This window comes from Eriocheir sinensis, chromosome 3, assembly GCF_024679095.1.
Source record: "Eriocheir sinensis breed Jianghai 21 chromosome 3, ASM2467909v1, whole genome shotgun sequence".
NCBI lineage: Eukaryota > Metazoa > Arthropoda > Malacostraca > Decapoda > Varunidae > Eriocheir > Eriocheir sinensis.
Window position 1 is genome coordinate 25853949 of NC_066511.1, and position 20522 is coordinate 25874470.

At 42.7% G+C, this 20522-nt stretch overlaps 1 protein-coding gene across 1 annotated transcript in view; it reads right to left on the reverse strand.

Annotated features, from left to right (window-relative positions):
* The window catches only part of LOC127007224 (uncharacterized), a 38954-nt gene extending 25094 nt beyond the window's left edge, over window positions 1-13860 (reverse strand). Inside the window, exon 1 of the mRNA XM_050877933.1 lies at window positions 13030-13860. Within this exon, the coding sequence (XP_050733890.1) occupies window positions 13030-13554 (525 nt within the window). The 5' untranslated portion in view covers window positions 13555-13860. The remainder of the gene's footprint in view (window positions 1-13029) is intronic.
* Between the last annotated feature and the right edge of the window lie 6662 nt (window positions 13861-20522).

The window sequence follows — 20522 nt, forward strand, 5'->3', positions numbered from 1 at the left end:
CATGGTTCGTGGGGTCGTTCGCAGGTTCGTCAGGGGTCATGAAAGTATTATCAACGCTGCTTTCCTTGGTGCGGAGCGGGTGGCCTCGCTGCGTGCACTGGTACTCTGGTATGCAGAATCAAAGCAATCTAGGCCACTGGAGAGGTTATGAGCGAGTTCCGTGCACGACATCACACCACTAAACGCCGTAACTATCCGTAACCATTCACCGATTTTTTTCTTTCTTTTTACCTGTGGTGTTTATGGCAGATCTGAACGCGGAATGGCAGGGTATACGTCTTTTTAGGTTTGATTTATACGCCAGAGGGAAGTGTTCGTAGTTTTTAGTCAAATGTGAATGCTCAAAGGTGGCTGGCGCTCATGAGAGACGATGCAGAACGCGGAAGGTATGCGCAGTCTTGTTCCTTGTACGTACACATTTGTACTTTAATGGGTGAAAATTACCTGGAAGGATTTGAAGGAGTTGATTGCAGGCGCAGGAAAGTTTGTATTTATTTAAAGCTGTTTTAAACGCGGGAAGTGAGCATTTCCATCACATCAATTGAGGAAGGATCCAAACGCTAAAAGAAAGTGTTCGTAGTATTCAGGAAAATTTAAACGTTAGAAGGGAGGTTATGTTCTTTCAAGGCAAATTTTAACGCGGTAGGGATGTGGGTACGTTTTTTTTTTTTTTTTTTTTTTTTTTTTTAGAGGGGGATGGGGGGGCAGGCACTAGAATTTACATATTGATTGCTCTGCGTGCATCAAATGATCAAGGACGCATTTTGCCGGGATAAGCCAAAGCAGTTAAGAAGATAGTATGTGTGTGTGTGTGTGTGTGTGTGTGTGTGTGTGTGTGTGTGTGTGTGTGTGTGTGTGTGTGTGTGTGTGTGTGTGTTCAAGCACAAGGACATTACGAGCTTGGTTCAGTCCCTTTAAAATGCCAAGAGGAGTATTCTATTAATCACTGTTGTTGTTGTTGTGTTGCTGTTGTGCTCTTGGTATTGCTGATGGTGTTGCTTGACGTTGCTTCATCTTATCTTTTTTTTTTCCACCATCATCCCCCCCCCCCCCCCATATAATTTCCTCCACCTTGTTCTCGCTGGCCTTGAATTTGTCTTCTTTCTGTTTTGGGTTTCTTTTTGTTTCTTTGTTTTTTCTCGCTCTCCCCTTAACTCTTCTGCTTCTCCCGTCCATGCTCCCCTACCTTCTCTTGCTCCTGCTTCTCTTTCTGCTCATTAAACAAGCTACTTCCTCTCATATTAATCATTCCCTTGTCGTCATTCTCATCCTCTTTGTCCTCCTCCTCATCCTCCTCCTTCCCCGCACTACCTCACGTCTTTTACTGTCATTTTTTCTTTCTCCTCGATCTTTCTCCTCATCCTCCGTCGCCTCCTCCACTCCCTCACTACCTAACGTCTTCTACTGCTATGTTTTCCTTCTCTCTCTCTCTCTCTCTCTCTCTCTCCCCCCACCCCCCTCCTAACGTCTTTTATCTTTTCCTCCGCACACCCTTGATTTCCACTCTAGATGGCGAGGTGAATCAGCGGTGCTTCCTCACTCGGTACACATCGTCTCGTCGTTCAAGGGGAAAGAATGCGCCAAGTTCGTATACAGAGGCGGAAGGAAGGAGGTAACGTGTTAGTTTGTATAGACATGGGCTGATTCTTGCGCTCCTCACCCCATACTTGCATACTACGTTACATCCACAGGCACGCGCTGATTAAGCCGGATTAAACACACACACACACACACACACACACACACACACACACACACACACACACACACACACACACACACACACAGGCATACACACACACACACACACACCTGCGGATCTTAATGTTTTTGTTTTTATTATACTTTGTTCATGTAGTAAATAGGATTTCTCTCTCTCTCTCTCTCTCTCTCTCTCTCTCTCTCTCTCTCTCTCTCTCTCTCTCTCTCTCTCTCTCTCTCTCTATCTCTCTATCTATCTATCTATCTATCTCTATATCTATCACACACACAGAGAGAGAGAGAGAGAGAGAGAGAGAGAACCGCCGTTATAGTGGGTGTATATTCCTTATACTCGTAGCCGTCCGCCCGTCATCCGCTGTTATTCTTTACATCTGTTGCGTTCCATCTCCCTCTAATCTTCCTCCGCCTGCCTCCCGCTGCGCGCACGTCTACTTTTGAAGAATCAAGTCTCACTCTCACGGATAGTAGTCTCCAGTGTTTTCTCCGCGTTATAAGTGAGGCTTCGCTGTGGGCTTGATGGCTCTGGAAATGAATTGTTTTCCTTCACACCTGAACATTTTCTGTTTTTGTTGAACATACTGTGGTAGAAGTTTATTTTGTTGCTTTTATTGTTCGCAATCCCTTCTATAATTAAATATAATTCCAAAACCGTACATAATCATCGTCACAGGTACATAGCGGATGATAAATACGATGTTACTCACTATGTTCAGATAATCATTTGGACGAGTGATTATTATTATTAATTATTTTTCGTTTTTGCATGAAGCAATCATCGCTCAGCCATCAAATTGACACACGCTATGCACTCTACCTCTTCCGATTAATTATCACCTCAGTGTTGTCTGGTGATCAGAAGTTGAGTTCCATGGCGATAAAATTTTCCCGATCCTAAATGAGGCTGTCAAAATCTATTCTGCCATCCTCCTCTCGTTTATAGATAGAAGCAACGAAAAAATGTTCGTTAAAAGTAGGGTAGCTGAAAATGCAGTCGTGTAGGGAGTGTATAATGTGTTTTGTTTCACACACACAAAAAAACGCTAGAATAAATTAAGATATGATACTAAAGTGTCTTGGTTTAATAATAACTGATGTATGTACTGCAAACGTAACAAGAAAATAGAAAAGGAGGGCACCAACAGGATATCTCATGTGAGACAGGAAGTGTAATTGCAATATGTGGAGAGTGAGTCTGCGCGCACACAGAAGCGTAATGTGCCTGACTTTTTTATACTTCCGCGCCACCCAACAATGAAGCGCCGCGGTGTGGCGCAGCACCGATCAGCGATGGTCACCCAAGGACACGCGCTCACGGGATGTTTGGCTACCTGGCGATACCTCACGGTTTAGAAAAAAGTTGCTACATAAAGTTATAATAATAATGATAATAATAATAATAGATAATAATAATAATAATAATAATAATAATAACAGTAACAGTAATGATGCTGACGATAATAATAATAATAATAATAATAATAATAATAGTAATAATATATGAATGAGACGAAAAAAGAGGAAAACGAATGAAGGGAAGGATGAGGATGATAAGAAGAAGGAAGCAGAGGACGGGCGGGAGAATAATTCCGCTTCGTTGAGACTGAGTTTTATTTATTTGCATTTTTTTTTTTTGTTTTTCTAGACCTCCCGTTGCACTGACGCATCGAAAACAGGCACTAAACATATACTTGGATAAATCAAGCACGATGGAGATGCAACGAGTTTGACGCAATCCTCCCTGACAGGCAATGGTGCGTGAAGTGGATGACGGAGCATGCAATACTTTTTTTTATCTCTTATTAAAATGCAGGTTTGTCTTAATCTTTTTACATATTTACGGAAAATTCTGAAGTCTTACAGTTACTCCTACTACCCCTACTACTATTTGTATTATGATTGCTCTCGTGTCCTCTGCCGCGTCCTTGTCCATGAATGCACGTCTTATTTATTTATTTATTTATTTTTTCTTTCCTCTCGTGCATGGCAACGCTGACATCATCATCCTTTTTCGTCTGCAATCTGACCGACATATTTTTAAAATTGGTTTGTTTTCTGTATTGAGTCTACTTTGACATCTTATGGTTTTATTATCTGATGACATATTTTTGGCGTCCATTTTCTGTATCTTTTTCTCTATAAATTTATATCACATGCCTTTCTTGGGCAATTGATTCCCCTGATGCAGTTGATCAAAACATTTTCACCCATATTCCGAACGATGGAACAGGAAATGAGCGAAAACTATGAAGGATAGAAGCTACCAGCTGTAAATGGCGAATATTTTAGACCGTATTCTTTTGTTTTCATTAAAGAAGGCAGTTGTAAGCCAAATAAAGAATTAATATGATAAGCCGCAGAAAACTGTTCTCACCACAAGAGGACAAGTTGAGTTAAAAAGATAGTCAGTTTAGGTTAAAGAAGTATTTATATACTTCAAGTCCTATAAGTAAGAGGAAATACGGACGAAGGAAGGCTGGTCTACAGTTTATCAGGGATAGGGATGAAAGAAGGAAGTTAAACGTTAATTCTTGCATTAAGGAGTTGGACAGCATAGGATTCAACTAGAAGAGAAAGACGTGTGCAGCAAGGTCGCAGGAGAGGTGGAGGCGTGCAGTAAATTAGCAGGTTCAGAACAGGAGTTAACATCAAAATGAAAATAGAAGTAGCAAGGGAACCAACGTTGCCAGTCAGTATTTCATGTTCTTGATGTTTTGTGGCAGGATTTACTATTTTGTTTGACTTTATTATTTTTTTATGAGATTCGACTTATTTTTCTGGGTGTATCTCGTATTGCTGTTAATTAAAATGCTTTAATACATCATCTTAAGCTTTCTAACAAAAAAATGTGTTTTCTTTTGTTTAACTATGCAGAGGGCCTATCGATTTAGTGCTTCATCTTTAGGATCGTCTCGGAGTGGAACCTTTCACATTTTCCGTTTTCTTTCTGGTGTTTCTCCTATTGTTAATTCATCAAAATAGTTTCTTCAGCTTTAAAATTAAAAAAAAAAATGTATTAGCTATAGTTTAATCATACAATAGGCTATCAGTTTAGTGTTTCATCTGTAGGATCGTCTGGTAGTGTAACTATTCGCATTTTCCATTTTCTGCGTCTGTCCAGTTCCTGCGTGCGCACTGTGAACCTCAAGTCTTGCGTCACGAAAGCTCGGCCGCCTAACGGTGCGAGGAACAGCTGCTACCACTCTCCGCCCCCCTCCCCTTCCTTCTTCAGCCAGGTGTGTGTGCGTTAGTAGGAGGCGGGGGAACACACACACACACACACACACACACACACACACACACACACACACACACACACACGTACTACCTCTTTCGCTGACCTAGAGACATGCTGATGATGATGATCGTTCGTTTTCTTCGCTCCATTTATCTCTCAACCTTTGTTCCCTTCCTACTTGTTCATCTCTTCTGTTGCAAGCCACTCTTTCTTTTCATATTTGCAAGCTCCTTCACTTTTTCCCTCATTTCCCTTCCCACTGGTTACATTTTTCTACTATTTTTATTTTTCCTTTTCATCGTTTCCCTCGCTTCATTTATGTCTACTCCGTTTCATTCAGTCTTATACACCTTTTCTCTGCCACTCTTTCTCTTCAAATGTACCACCTCTTTTACTTCTCTCGTCAAACTGGTTTCATCTTTACTCTTCCACTTTTTATCGTTTCATCGTTTCCATCAATATTATTTTTTCTCTTATTTGCCTTCCCATGAGTATATTTTTCCTCTGCTGTTTTCCGCTTTTCTCCTTCCTTCCGGTTACATCTTTTCCACTTTTTTTTTCATCGTTTCCACCACCCTTGTGTTTCCCTTTATTTACATTCCCACGAGTATATATTTCCTCCGCTATTTTCTTTTCTTTTTCATATTTGTCTCCAGCCTTGTGTTTTTCCCTTTATTTCCCTGCCTACTGGTTACATCTTTTCTCCTCCACTTAGTTTTTTTCCCTTATCGTTATTGGCATCATCTATATTTCCCCCTCATTTGTCTTCTTATATTTTTCCTTTGCTACTTCCTTTTATCATATTTCTCACCGTCCTTATTTTTCCCTTCATTTCCTTTCTCACTGGTTGAATCTCCTAATTTTTTTTTTTTTCGTTCCCACCGCCTTTATTTCTATCCCCTCTTTCCTCTTCCTGCTCGTACACATCTCCTTTGGCCCTATTTTTTATTTCCCTTCGTCATTATTCGCGTCTCCTTGGTGCAATGGTTAACATGCCTAACTACGAATCTGGGGGCCTGAGTTCGAGTCCTGGCCTGGGGAGTCGGCGCGCAGCCAACCCAGCCTCTCATCCTTCCCTGGGTACCTAGGAAACCTGGGAAAGGTAAACTGTGGTAACCCGGATGTACCACTGGCCCTGTGTCCCTGTGTTCTAGGTTCAAGGGCCAATGGTATGGAGATGAGCACCGCTGTCACGCGCAGTTAAAAGAGCATCCTCTCAACTTTACCTCACCTCTTTATTATTACTCATGTCACTCTTGCCTTTCAAATTTCCCACTTCTATTTATATAAATCGCTTGAACTCAGTGGAATGGCCGCTTCCTTCTTTGAATAGTTATAAGGAAAAATCCAGGTAATCGTTTTATGATTAACCAGGTTTTTATGTTGCACTTCTTTTTGTATGACTTTCTGTAAAATCCCACGAAAAACACACTCTAAAAAGTCGTAAGTATACAAACATTCCTCAGGTGAAATAATAAGGTAATTATGAAGAGAACCGTAAAACCTTTCCTCGTTTTCATAACCATCACGTCGGCTCCTCAGGCCACCCTACGGCTACCAGACAGACGAATTGTTGTTGTCTATTGGGCTCCGGGCTCAGCTAGCTGGACGTCGCCCGAGGGACGGTGAGGCCAGCAAACGACTGGAAAGTTATATCTACGTGAACTAGAGAAATCGTTCGTTACCAGCTTTCTTCTGTTTAAAGTGACTTTCAGCCTCAACACGTCTCTACCCCCTCAGGGCTCGGCAGCGGGACTCGTCCATTGGAGCCATCACAGTTAGAATACTATACTTATGGTGTTGGTATCATCGAATAAGTATTGGAATTAAAACTAATACCAAACTTGCGAGAGAGGATTATCAAGACACCTCTAGAACTAAATTTAAGAATTCTTCCATAGCATATATTGCCTTAGGAGTACCCAGCATGTTGCGAGCGTTTTTAGGCCCTTGGTGTGTTTCCATTAAAGTGAAAGAGAATAATGAACATGCTGACTGGTATGTTTGAAGTAATACTGAAATGAGAATGAATATCATAATTACCACGCTAATTAGTATGCTTCAAATAGTATTGAAGTTAAAACTAATATCATATGATTATATAACTGATTTATTTGCCTGAACTAGTATTAAAATATCAACAAATACTTATTAACAAAGTCTGTTAATGGAGAATGATTAACTGAAGTAATTTTTGAGAGTGTGCGTGCATGCGCCACAGCCTGCCCATGCTGGAGTGGTCGGCCTTGGTCCTGGGGGTCAAGGAGTTTGGAAAGATGGAGAGAGAGAGAGAGAGAGAGAGAGAGAGAGAAGACAAAGCGACGGAGATACAGACAGGCAGACAAGTAGGCAGAGAGAGAGAGAGAGAGAGAGAGAGAGAGAGAGAGAGAGAGATTGTAGGTACCCTTTTCTTTTTTCTGTCGTCATTCATTGCGTCATTCCTCAGCGATGTCGGTATTAGCAAGGGTAAAAAAAGAAATCCTTATCTTCGTTGCAAACCCTCTGCCATACCTTCCGTTGGATATGCCGGGGAACTCTTGTCTTCTCACCCACCTAAAGATATGGCGTAAAGTGAAGGCGTCCAGGGAAGAAAAAAAATAGCGCTAGCTCATTTCAAGTGTTACAAAACATATGAAAAAGAAAGATCATCTGAGTCATTTGTGGAGTAACGCAGAAAAAAATATTTGGAAGCTTATCATAATGTTATAAGTGGTTAATGGATTTGTTAATGTTGAGAAAGAAAAAAAATGTGTGTGTGTGTGTGTGTGTGTGTAATAGGCGCACCTAACATCACCAAATGTGGGGTACAAACTTGGCGGAAGGACTGTTTCTGTGCCTCGAGTGGCGGTAGTGGGCTAAAGAGTAGCCTATCCGGATTTTATTTGTTTCTTTATAAATGATCCACGAGACGTCCTGAAGTTAAATCAGAGTATGTGCTTATCTTTCTATTCATTCATACACACACTGGTAATATCTCTGTGGTGTCTGATTCACTTAATTGAGTGATATTATATTGTGATAAAGTCACAAATTCGTGTCACTAGTAAAATTGAAAGTAGTAATGTGTTATGCCTCCATGAAGTATACACAAATAGGTAAATACGAAAGCTCACGAAGTCACAATAAGTGACGTCACCTGCTTTTCGCATTAAAAATATGCTTTTTTAAGGTATCTGATACCCGCAAAAGGGCGTGCGCTGCTGCCTCGGCCCACAGTTGTCGTATAAAATATGAACGTATTTTCATATTATTGTTCTGTTGTTTATTCAATGTTCTGTTCAAGAAAAAGAATACTGATAATTTTTGTTAGTTTTCGGCTATAAGGATTCTTTACGAAATACAATTATAACATTACCGCCTATAAGTTAGGAAACGCACTGAATCCCGGATCGGCTATGGTGATGTTAGGAGCGCCTATTCACCAAGGCCTTACCACGTTCCAAACTCGCAATCGCCTGCCAGTACCCTCCACGAATGAGCTTCGATCTTAGAACCACGACAGATCTTTGGGTTAAGCTAGAATCCATACCCACACACACCTGGGAGGCGGGACACAACCTCCAACTGGCACCCGATACGCACTCACCGCTGGGTGGATGGGGGACACGGATTAAAGCAGACCCCCCATCAGTCTCTACTCCGCCAGGGAATCGAACCCGGAACCTCTCAGGTGTGAGGCGAGCGTGCTGACCACAGCACCACGGATCTCCGGTGTGTGTGTGTGTGTGTGTGTGTGTGTGTGTGTGTGTGCCTCGAGGGAGATAGCAAGATACGCGGGGAAGGGTCATGGACAAGCCCATGGGGGAAGACGTTTTAAAATTGTTGAGCCGATGGAGATGGAAGGTGTGAAAGGGAAGAGAGAGAGGAAAAGGGGGTATGGAGGGAGAGGACCTCGCCATGACCCCGCAACATTCCCTCCCTCCTTTCCACCCCTCCTACCCCCATCACATCCCCAGCGGAGCATCAGCAGAAAAATGAAATAATAAGATGTTTCATACAAGCGTGTACCCTACGATTACGGGGATCATAAACACACACACACACACACACACACACACACACACACACACTTCCAGTTGAATGAATCAAAAACTTCGTGTAATATTACGTCTCCACTTCATCAGTATAATTCTCTCTCTCTCTCTCTCTCTCTCTCTCTCTCTCTCTCTCTCTCTCTCTCTCCCTATTTATGCCACCCACCTACCAAACCATGCCTTACCTACCTACCTAAACCTTTCCCTATTATCCTTTTTTTAATCACTTTTCGGTCTTTTGGCGAAGATCAAAGTGAAAAGCCTCCTCCGTTACTTCTCCATCTTTACCATCACAGCCCATCACAGAACCATACGCAGCCCCCCTTCGCTTTTTCTCTCTCTCCCTCTTCTCCCCCGCCCCCACAATGCGCCACGCGGAACGCCAGACCCACCAGCCCGTCACTCACGACCTGCTGCGGGCCGCTTCGTCATGCCTTTTCCCCGGCAAGGCCCGGCGTGGGTGGGTCATAAACAATGGCCTGCCTCGCGGTAGTATACACCTGAACACTTTCAAGACCTCCGCTGAGTAGGAAGTGAAGGAACGTTATGCATAGTAACTCATGGGTGGTTCACGATGGTTGCCTTTCACTGTTTGTTAATGGAAAGCATGAATTCTTTTGTGTCTAAACATCATTTTTCACGGCAAAGGGGACAGACCAAGTGATGAACGGAAAAAATGGCCACAATATGCTGCTCTCAACTATTGAGGAAAACAGCAAATACCAAAAAAAAATTATCAGATTGATTTCAGAACTATCACTGTACTTCAGTGTAATATTACTATCGTCAGCCTTGTACTGTCGATGTTATTCGTAATACTTAGCAATTTACTTCGTCTCATTGGTTATGGGCGGCTGTGTCGTTGCCTAACCTGAACGGCATCTATTACGAAATAATTTGTTGACAGTCATTACCTTCTGGCTGTGTGGTTAACCCTATCCCTGGGCGGCAAGTGGGTGGTGGCCCCCTGTGTTGGTGGCTGCGTGGGCGCTTCCCTCAGTACCTTCCTGTTATTCTAATACTGCGCAGCTCATGTGCTGTTTTGTGTCTCCCACCCACTCGATTTCGCCCTATACTTCCATGTCACTGTTAAAATAAAGACATGGTTCGCCAGTTTTGTGTCACGAGGAAATGGCAATTCATCGGGGACTCATGCACGCCCATCCAGCTGTGGAGTGAGTGGCGCTGAGGCAAGCTTGACTCTATACGGGAAGACAGAGAAAGCCAACATTTTATGCATTACTTACACGAACCAGAGTACGCTAGCAGTGACCAGCGTACACACACACACACACACACACACACACACACACACACACACACACAGGGGCTGTGCTCCCCGGTGCCAGCGACCCAGACTTTCACTCGTAATCATGGGAGTTATATACCTGATGGTGATTATGCAGTGAAATTATCCTAACAGGCATGCTAACCTCAGCCATATGTTTTAATATATATATATATATATATATATATATATATATATATATATATATATATATATATATATATATATATATTCATGTGTGTATGTTTGTGTGTGTGTGTGTGTGTGTGTGAGAGAGAGAGAGAGAGAGAGAGAGAGAGAGAGAGAGAGAGAGAGAGAGAGAGAGAGAGAGAGAGAGAGAGAGAGAGAGAGAGAGAGAGACAGAAAAAAATATATAATAAATATCAGAAAATGTTAATAAAAATGTGGCGAAGAAGGGGGAGGGAGTGACTTGGCGCCAATCGGAAGCAGCGGCTTCCTCCTTGCTTCCGGAGAAACTATAGTCGTGAAAGTCGGGAATGGAGTAGAGAGTAAGCAAAGGAAGGGAGGGGAGCCAATGGAGGGAGGTAGAGAAAAGGAAGGAAACGGCTATTATATGAAGGGGAAGAAAGAAAACTTGGTATACATTAAGGCATGTGAGGAAAGGAGAGACGGGGAGGGCAAATCCATGGAAGACAATGGTAAATAACAGAAGTTGCGTGTGTGGGCCCAAAGTCTTGTCGCAGTTGCTTACTTGTGATTGCTGTTGAATGACCAGAGATTCTCGCACGCTCAATCTATTTACGCTGATTTCAATTCCGTTTCTGATCAAAGGGAACACACGGCGGTTAGCATAAGCCTCAACAGCCGCCACGGTGGGGAAAAAAAAAACGTGCCGGCACAGTCCCAGGCCGGCCACCCTCAAGAAAATTAGGCACAATGGGTTTTAAGTATAGTGTAAAAAAGGGAGGGCGACAAACGGAGAGAGAGAGAGAGAGAGAGGAGATTATGTGAAGTAAAGGAAAGGTGAGAGAGGCGTCTAAAGAGGAAGATCGAAGGCTATACACATAAGAAAGGAATAATGGGATACAAGTGGAGAGAGGGGCATATGTGTGTGTGGAGGGTGGAGAAAGGAAGGGTGAAGCAATGGGAGGGTGAGAGACGCAGAGGGAGGAAGAAGTGAGCCTAAACATGGTAATGAGAGAGAGAGAGAGAGAGAGAGAGAGAGAGAGAGAGAGAGAGAGAGAGAGAGAGAGAGAGAGAGAGAGAGAGAGAGAGAGAGAGAGAGAGAGAGAGAGAGAGAGAGAGAGAGAGAGAGAGAGAGAGAGAGAGAGAGAGAGAGAGAGAGAGAGAGAGAGAGAGAGAGAGAGAATGGAAGGTGTAGAAAAGGGAAGGGGGCAGCAAAGGGCGTAGGGTGGAGTGTATAGGTTCAGGTTGAAGTTAGGACGAGAGAGAGAGAGAGAGAGAGAGAGAGAGAGAGAGAGAGAGAGAGAGAGAGAGAGAGAGAGAGAGAGAGAGAGAGAGAGAGAGAATGGGAGGTGGAGAAAAGGGAAGGGGGGAGCTAAGGGCGTCGGGTGGAGTGTATAGGTTCATGTTGAAGTTAGGATGTGAGGGCGGTGTATACGGGTAAGAAATTAAGGGAATCAAGAATGTGAATGGTTTTGCGCACAAACACACACACACAAAAAAAAAATGACCCCTATATATACATGACCCCCACACCCAAAGTGTTTCCATGTGTTGTATTTATGCACACACACACACACACACACACACACACACACACACACACACACATGACGGGATAATCCTACAGGTTGTGGAATGTGTACACTGTATAGGCCTTTCGTCCCTCCCTCCCTCCCTCCTTCCTTCCCTTCCTCCCTCGTCTTCATTCTTACCTCAACCGTTGAACTTACCTTTCCTTTCCTTCATTCCTTGCCCACCCCCTCTGGTGTGTGTGTGTGTGTGTGTGTGTGTGTGTGTGTGTGTGTGTGTGTGTGTGTGTGTGTGTGTGTGTGTGTGCGAGAGAGAGAGAGAGAGAGAGAGAGAGAGAGAGAGAGAGAGAGAGAGAGAGAGAGAGAGAGAGAGAGAGAGAGAGAGAGAGTCCATTCATTCTATCTTTTTATTACCTCAGACGCTTTCACATATTTATATCAAGAATCAGGGTGTTACAGGTGTAAACTCATTCGAGAAAAACTGGCCCAGGTTTTCATGCTCTTCTAATCGATTCTAAGTTTCCATGACTCTTTGGTTCTCGTGAAGGGTAATCTGTTACTTGCCTCGCGTTGCCCCCTCCCCTGCCCAGCTCCTCGGAACTTCGCACGCTTAGAACTAGAGATGTGCCGATAGTACCAGTATCGGTATCGGCAGTATCGGACTTTATATGTAGTAACGGTATCGACAAGGTGAAAATATGACCGATACTCCGATACTTTTCTGGCTTATTTATTATGTGATCCAAGACTTTTTTTACAATCAACTTTCAAGACCATCCAATTATAGTTATTCCCAAATTCCCTTATTTCTAATTTTAAAATATTAGTAATTCTGTACCTTTCTAATCTTACAGATATGTGAAAAAAAATATCGGTATCGGTATTGGTATCGGCAAAATATCAACCACTTGTTAGTATCGGCTGAAAAGAGAGTATCGGTATTGGTATCGTCCAACATCGTGGTATGGGCATATCTCTACTTAGAACCCTGGCGAACATGAAATTCATTCCAACACACACACACACACACACACACACACACACACACACACACTTGCACATGTACACACTCACCTTGTCCACATAAACCGCACGCGGGAACTGGTCATCCCTCGCCCACGCCGTCGCCGATAGGATGATCACCAGCCCGGACGACACTATGCAGAGGATGGCCACGCACATGAAGCTCACCACGTAAACCTGCACGTACGGGCGCCGCGACGCACACACACCCAAAAACCCGGCTAGTCCTGCCACCGCGCCTGCCCAGAGTCCCACCCCGAGCGTGGCCATAGCAGCGTTAAGGGCCAACGCCAGGGCGCCGAGGACCACCATCAAGAGGGCCAGAAAGAGTTTGATGAGTCCCAGTGACAGAGCCAGCTTGGCGGGGAAGAAGTGCCCTTGGGGGTCAGTTGTGTCCGCAGTGCCAGACATTGACCTTAGGGAACGCCAGGTCAGCCCTCCATGCCCTCCCCCTCTTATCCCTACATGACTGTTAGTGCCTCGGCTGCTGGCACTCCGCCGGCCCCCACTCCGCCCTTCCATGTTGCTGGCGCCGCTCTTCAGCAGCACCGCCCGCAGGGACTCCCCACCGGCCATCACTGTTTACTTCCAAGTCACAGGCTTATTATTTACTTTTCCAGTGATCACCACTTGAACATGATCACTCCATCTGGCCAGGGCACCAAGCCACCCCTAGACTCTATGCTTTAGTAACACAAACTTAGATTTTCGAGTCAGGGATCATGTGCAGCGAGTCGCTGCAAGCTCAAGCCATTCAGGAGTCTTGTGAAACGTTGCGCTACGACCCACTCTTTGCGACGATCAAAAGAGCACTGGCAGCGGCGGGCGCAGACCGCAGAGAGCCGCAGACGGGAGACCGCGGGCCCTGGCGCAGACCCGGCAGAGTTGCCATCTGAAAGGTGAGGACTCGGAAACAGCCAGTTCCCCCATTCCCTCTCCAAAACTCGCCCAAGCCTGCCCAATGTATATATTTTTTGTCCCAAGTCACTCCATTAGATACTGATCTTAAGGTTTGCACTGCCTTTGGACACCTCACCTTAGTGCCATATTCACACTGTTGATGTGTTTGTTACTGAGTTATTTATGATAAATTATCTGTAGAAATATTTGCATTCCTTCATAATGTAAAACAAATCGCAGTACGCATTCATGTTGCTGTTCCAACTGAATTGCGAGGAGGAGTATGAATGTATGTATGTACTCTTGCACTGACATAGATATTGTTTTTGAAAAAGCATTTTTATCATGTTTATTGCCATACGCAGAAATGCTTGTTGTATTTTATTGAGTTTTATACATTCTTAAAAGTGTTATTTGTTGTTATTATAATTTAGTTGCCCAAAGTAAATGTGGAAGAAGAGTGTGTGTGTGTGTGTGTGTGTGTGTGTGTGTGTGTGTGTGTGTGTTTATTGCATGAATACTTAGTGTGGAACGTGCACATGTCTATGTAGGCTACTTCTGACATGAAAGGAATGTAGTTTTCTTTATATAAATTCAAGGGTTTTCATAACAAAACGTCAGTAAGCAGCCATACAGCCAAAATCCCGCTAAGACTTTTCGCTTGCTGCAAAATTTTATTTGTTCCGCGATTACATACAAAACTTCCAAAGTTGCAACCCCGCTGGTGACCTGCTGGTGACCATGGTGGTATTCTATATACCTCCACCTCCATGCTGCTGACTAACTGCCTGGCTCGCTGCGTTACTGGGTGACCGCTGGGTCTCTGTCCGCAAATGAGGGGCGAGGAGTCGGCCGTTCTCTTGCGGTTTGTAAGATGGTAGCGGTTGTTGCGAGGAGGAAGTCTTCCGGCCCCACACCTACTTGACACGCACTCGTAGCGCCGTGGACAGGGTGAAACGGGGTTTCTTGAACCATGGTAGAACAGCAAGAACACGAATCTGCATTTTTGTTCTTCAAATGTTTATAATATATCGTAATCCCGAACTGCAATAAACACATTTTTTATAACGTCAGTGACAGACTCCATCATATAATACCGTTATCCCTCTCGCTGTCGTTTGTCCTGAGATTCCTTTAGCACTGATCATTGTTATAGGGTTTGCCTCATTGATTACTGAAACTTGGGTGCCAAGTGAGCAGGACGAACTTAAGTGATGAAAAAAATGTTATTCACGCTTGGTTTCTTTTTCTTTTTGATATGTAGATTTTTTTTATTTACTCAATATATGTGACTAGCCTTTGGTCTCTACAGCAGTGAGCACACCCGTCTATGTTGTGAGTCACTGTGGGCGCTCTTTCACACCTCTGTCAACTTTAACATACATTCCCGAGCCCACTGACGCCCACTAACAACAGGTGAGGCTGGCCCTCCTGCATCCGTGTTTGCTGCCAGGAAGGGCCACGAGCTTTACTTAGTCCGTATCAAGAGATAGTTTAGCAGGAAATGGTATTTGTTTATTCTATGTATGCATGTATTTTGACATGCAGCATTTTGACTTTCAGTCATTAAAGGCCCATGACCGCCTTTGTACGCCATGACCGCCAGTGTACGGGGTCACAGCCGTCCCTTACCTATGAATGCGTACCTCCTCATGTGTCAGTCATTATAACTATAGATGCTTAGCTGGTGCATGTTTTTCGTAATTTTTTTACTAAGTAATATGTTACATTGTTAATTATACATTAGAAGGCACAAAAATGATTCGCTGACGTCATATGTAAGAATATGAACATAATAATTACTTGACAGCAACTGCAGGACGCTTTGCTAGTCTGACACAAGCCAAGAAAGAATTTTGAATGTTGACAACTTCACAGCCATGTTGTGAGTGGCAAAAAGTCTTACCAAAACCCAAGACTTTAGTCACGGGGGGATTAAACGTCTAAAGCTAATTAGCTCAGACTGCTTTGAAGCGAGCAGCAAAGCACCGGCAGCTGAACACTAGTCTATCTTCTAATACTGGTAAGTCATTCATATGGCTGTCTGTATGGGGCCACGGATGCCTCTCCGGGGCCATGGATGCCTCTTTAGTTCCATGGATGCCTCTCCGGGGCCATGAATGCCTTTTCAGGGCCATGGATACCTTTGTACGGAGCTCTGACCGCCTCTATAGCCCATGACCGCCTCTGCGGAGCCAGGCAAGCATACTAGTAACATGTCCAGTTTGTTCTTGTATTGCTCAACAAAGTAGTTAGTGATGTTTCAGTTTTGTGAAGGATGCACACACTCCACACCTTAGTCAGTGAGCAACAAAATATGTAAACTGATTATGATCTCATATTTGCACATCGTTTCTAACCTGTATGTGCTAATTGTGTTAATGAAGCCAAAAGAGCAGTGAATTAAATAAGGAAGTGTCCAGAAACTGGTGACGTCACGCCGAAAACTCGTGGGTTTTAAGTTAGCCTGTCTGCCACAGTCTGAACAATGGACCATCGCAACCCAAGATTAGGCATACAGATCTTCTTTGGATATATTCTTTAAGCAGTTCGATGACAAAGTAAATGTGCTTGAATCAACGGTAATGGATCTTCAGAAGAGTCTGGAATTCACCCAGGATGATGTAGCTAAAAAACGAAATCATGTGAAAGAAAATAAAGAATCGTGACATCACATAAGATCTGGATGAAAGCGGCAGTTACTTAGACTCTTAAGAGGACTACACCCGTCGCAACAATATTTCCATCACTGGTATGGAAGAAAAACCTGGAGGTGAGACATAGCAACAGAGCGCAGATTATGAAACACCTGCTGGCCGGCAAGCTGCAGCAAACGAACCTGAAACTTGAAAGCGCTCATCGTGTTGGCCGACGTGTCGACCAGAAACTTCGTCTGGTTGTCGCTCGTTTCACCTGCTATGGTGACCGTGAATTGGTAATGAGAAACGCCACCAACCTAAGAGGCGCGAATATATTTATGAACGATGACCTTTCTCCAGCTTCACAGGAAAAAAAAAAGAAAGACTGATTGCCAATACTAAATAAAACCAGAAGCGAGTGGGAAATTACTTACTCTCGTTACACCAAGTTAATCAATCATTCGAGACAGATATGAAGTTTCGAGACTTGGCATGAGTGGTAGTGTCGCTGTTCCGTCTGGAGGAGGGTTGGAGTCCGAGTCTGGGGAAGGCTGCAATCGTCAGGCCAGGTCTGGCCTCCGTCGACAGTTCAGCGGAGGGAGCGAAGACCTTGCTGGAGTCTGAACAAGTTTGACATTCTCCTGAGCAAGGATCGTGGGGCGGCCTTGTCACCAGTTTGCCGCATCCCGCTGATTATGCAGCTCGTTAGGCATCTAAACGAGATGGCAGGAACCTTCGAGATCGAAAGAAATAGCTGTCTATTGAAGGTAATATTTGTCACATAAAAGTTTCGTGGCTGAAATATGTAATAACCAGTTAGCTAGCTTAAGTAATATTCCGTACATGTCAACTGACTGTCTTGATACTCTGGTGTATTATCCTATTTCTCAATGGAGCAGTTTGTAATACCGACCTTTGATATGTTTAGAAACAACCAAAATTAGCTTTGATGTCACGGGTTTCTAGAAAACAAATAATGCTAGTGCCATTATTCCAGCTGCCAGGGTAAAAACTAAAACTTATTGGATTCATGCCTTGAACCTTTTTTTCGAGTCTGTAGAAGAAGAATGTCCATACTGTAGTTATCTTATACCTGTACTAATCGTCCTCCAAACAGTAAGTAATATTACTAATTTTATGGTATAGTGGACTGAAATTTCCAACATTTTTCGGAGACTGAAATAGTGAATATTAAAACGTATTGAACTATTTTAAGAGTGTCATGTAATTTCATTGGTGTGTAGACTACCGTTGATAACAAAACCTACTGATTTCAAATGTTGGTGCAATACTGGTTGATAATATGTAAACATCAGAAGTGGAAACAAACCTTAAAATTTTAGTAATACATATTCCGGACCATGTTCCAACAAAATTTTGTTTTCCCAGGACTAGAATTGAGGGAAAAATATTCTCGAATACGGCCAATAGTTATGTAAGATAGTTTCTGATGTCTGCTGGGACAGTATCTATGACATGAGGTGTCAAACTAATATTTAATGTTCCTTGAGACAAGTTTCAGCGAGCATTGAAAAAAATAAATAAAGTATACTGGTAATGACGCACCTCCCTAGTTGATAAAATTAACCTCTGATTTTGATGCACCCTGTAAGTGTGCTTTGATTGTCCCCGGGACTTTGGCTTGATAAACGTTTCCTGTTGGCCACTAGGTGGTAGGACTAAAACAGGACACTTTTTTTTTAGGGAGACTACATTAATTAGAAGACTATAATGATTAAAGTTACAAGCGGCTAACAATAAAGGAGCAGAAAATTTGTCCACCTTGGTTCATACTACTGTATTTACAAAGACCAACAACCATATCCATTCCTCTCCTTCCTTGTTTTCTGGCTCCAACCTAACTCATTTGATGATCCAATACCCCATATTCAATCTATGATGAATATGTTTGTTCGAAACTATAATTGTTTACGATATAAGGATACCTCAACCTTTGTCATCTTCCTTTTGTCATGTCATTTGGCCTGACACATAAACTTCGTTTGGCAAGTCGGCTTGCAACCAATACAGGATTGTTACTCAAGATTGTACAGCCACGGCTTGTCAAACCAAGGATGTCCATAACGCGCCTTTACTTCATAAAAAAAATTAAAAAAAAACCGACTCTTTGAAGAGTTTGCCCATCAAAGTTAAAAGATTGAAAAAGTAGTTCTTCTGTTCAAAAATGGTGTCAAAAAGATGGGAAACAACTAAAGACAAATATCAATGCTTCCATAGTAAGTAACTGTTTGGAAAAATCCAACATAACGAAACGGATCTATCGAGACTGCCCTCATCCAATTCACAAGCATGTATAGATGTCTCGTAAGAAAAAAATATCATGTAGCAGAGTGTTTCTCGACCATTTGAGAGCATATGATTCCTTGAACCACAAGATATTGTCGGAAAAGTTGATAAACATGGTAGCTTGAGGATTGCTATTAAAATTGTTTACTAGCTACAGTTTAGATAGACTGCAAGCTGTATATTGTAATAACGCATATTCATCATTTGTGAACATACTCAGAACAGTTCAGCAAGGATCTCTATTGGGCCTTACTTCTTAATAGACAGATTCATAGACGTCGTAAGTGAAAGTAAAACTTGTAACTATGTAATGTTTGCTGATGATACCCCCCCCCCCTTTTTATGCCCCCCTTTTTTTATAAGTTGATTGGTTGTAAACATTATTACGCCAGGAAATCGTTGCCAAGTTAAACTGGATTTATTCGAATACTCAAATCGAATATAGAAAAAACAAAATACTAAATAAAATAAGTAATAATATGTATAATAAGGAGCTTAAAATAGGTTGATTTATAAGGTAAAGATTATATAAAAATAGTAACTTTTTATATAGATATCTTAAAATACTTTTAATACAAGATAGTCAACATATTAAAGTGTGCGTGAAATGAGTCGGAGTCGGCGAATTTTCGTCGCAACTTCTGGTCAAGCTCGAGCAAAAACTACTGAAGCTAGGAAGGCGTGCTTGGTGGCAAATGAAAGCTCTATTAATACAGATTAATAATCCGAGAAAAAAACTGGAAAGCACTAAATAAATAAAAAAAAAGTTATAAGCAAAAATCTAGGACGTGTCCAAATCGCGGCAAAAGGGCCGAAAAACATGCTATTTTGTGACGGCTCGACGACAAATTTGGAATCGAGCTATCAAAAAATCCTTCGAGCTGGTCAAACTACATTGCCAAGAGGGGCTACATGCCAAATTACAGCCTTCTAGACTCTAGAGGCAATAGCAATGCCACACTAGACAAAAACGGCAAAGTGTCTGGAGTTCGTCAAAATCGCTCTCAAAAGGGTTTACGTTTCGAGCTCTTGCGACGAAACTACTGGGAGTAGGGAAATGTTATGCCTCATGTTGGAAAGCACATTGGTAGGGCTAAAGTAATTGTTAAATAAGGTTTTTGAAATTCTCAAGAAATGAGTGGGTTTCAAGGTTGGGAACTCAAAAATAGTTTTTTTCAGTCGTTTTTGCGAATTTATTCGATTTTTTACCCTTTCGAGTCGGTTTTTGAGCCCGGTCGCTTTTGAAAAGATATAGCCCTTTCATTTCGCCGTCGATTGATACCAAAAACATTTCTGTAGCCCCAGAAATAAGGGGGTTATGGCGATTCACACCAAAGCGGTTGATTTTCCAAAATTCGCGGCCTAATGACAGGGCTGGGGCAAGTTTAGTGTAGGGTTCACTGGTACAGTTAATTCATGGCTATTTTTAAACTTTTTTTCTCTTTAAACTCCTCCCAATTGTTTTTCCTAGATTATCGATGCAATTAACGACTGAGTTTTTTTTATATACATAATCATTCAAATATATTATTGAAAAATAAGCTTGAATGTTTATCACAGTTGATTTTCACGTATTCACGAACTCGAAATGCGCAGGTGCCACATCTATCAAAATTCCCGCTCTGTTGGTGGACAGATGAAATGAAACAGATAACATGCACACGGTTTCGCCGGGCAAGCCGAAAAACACTGCATGAG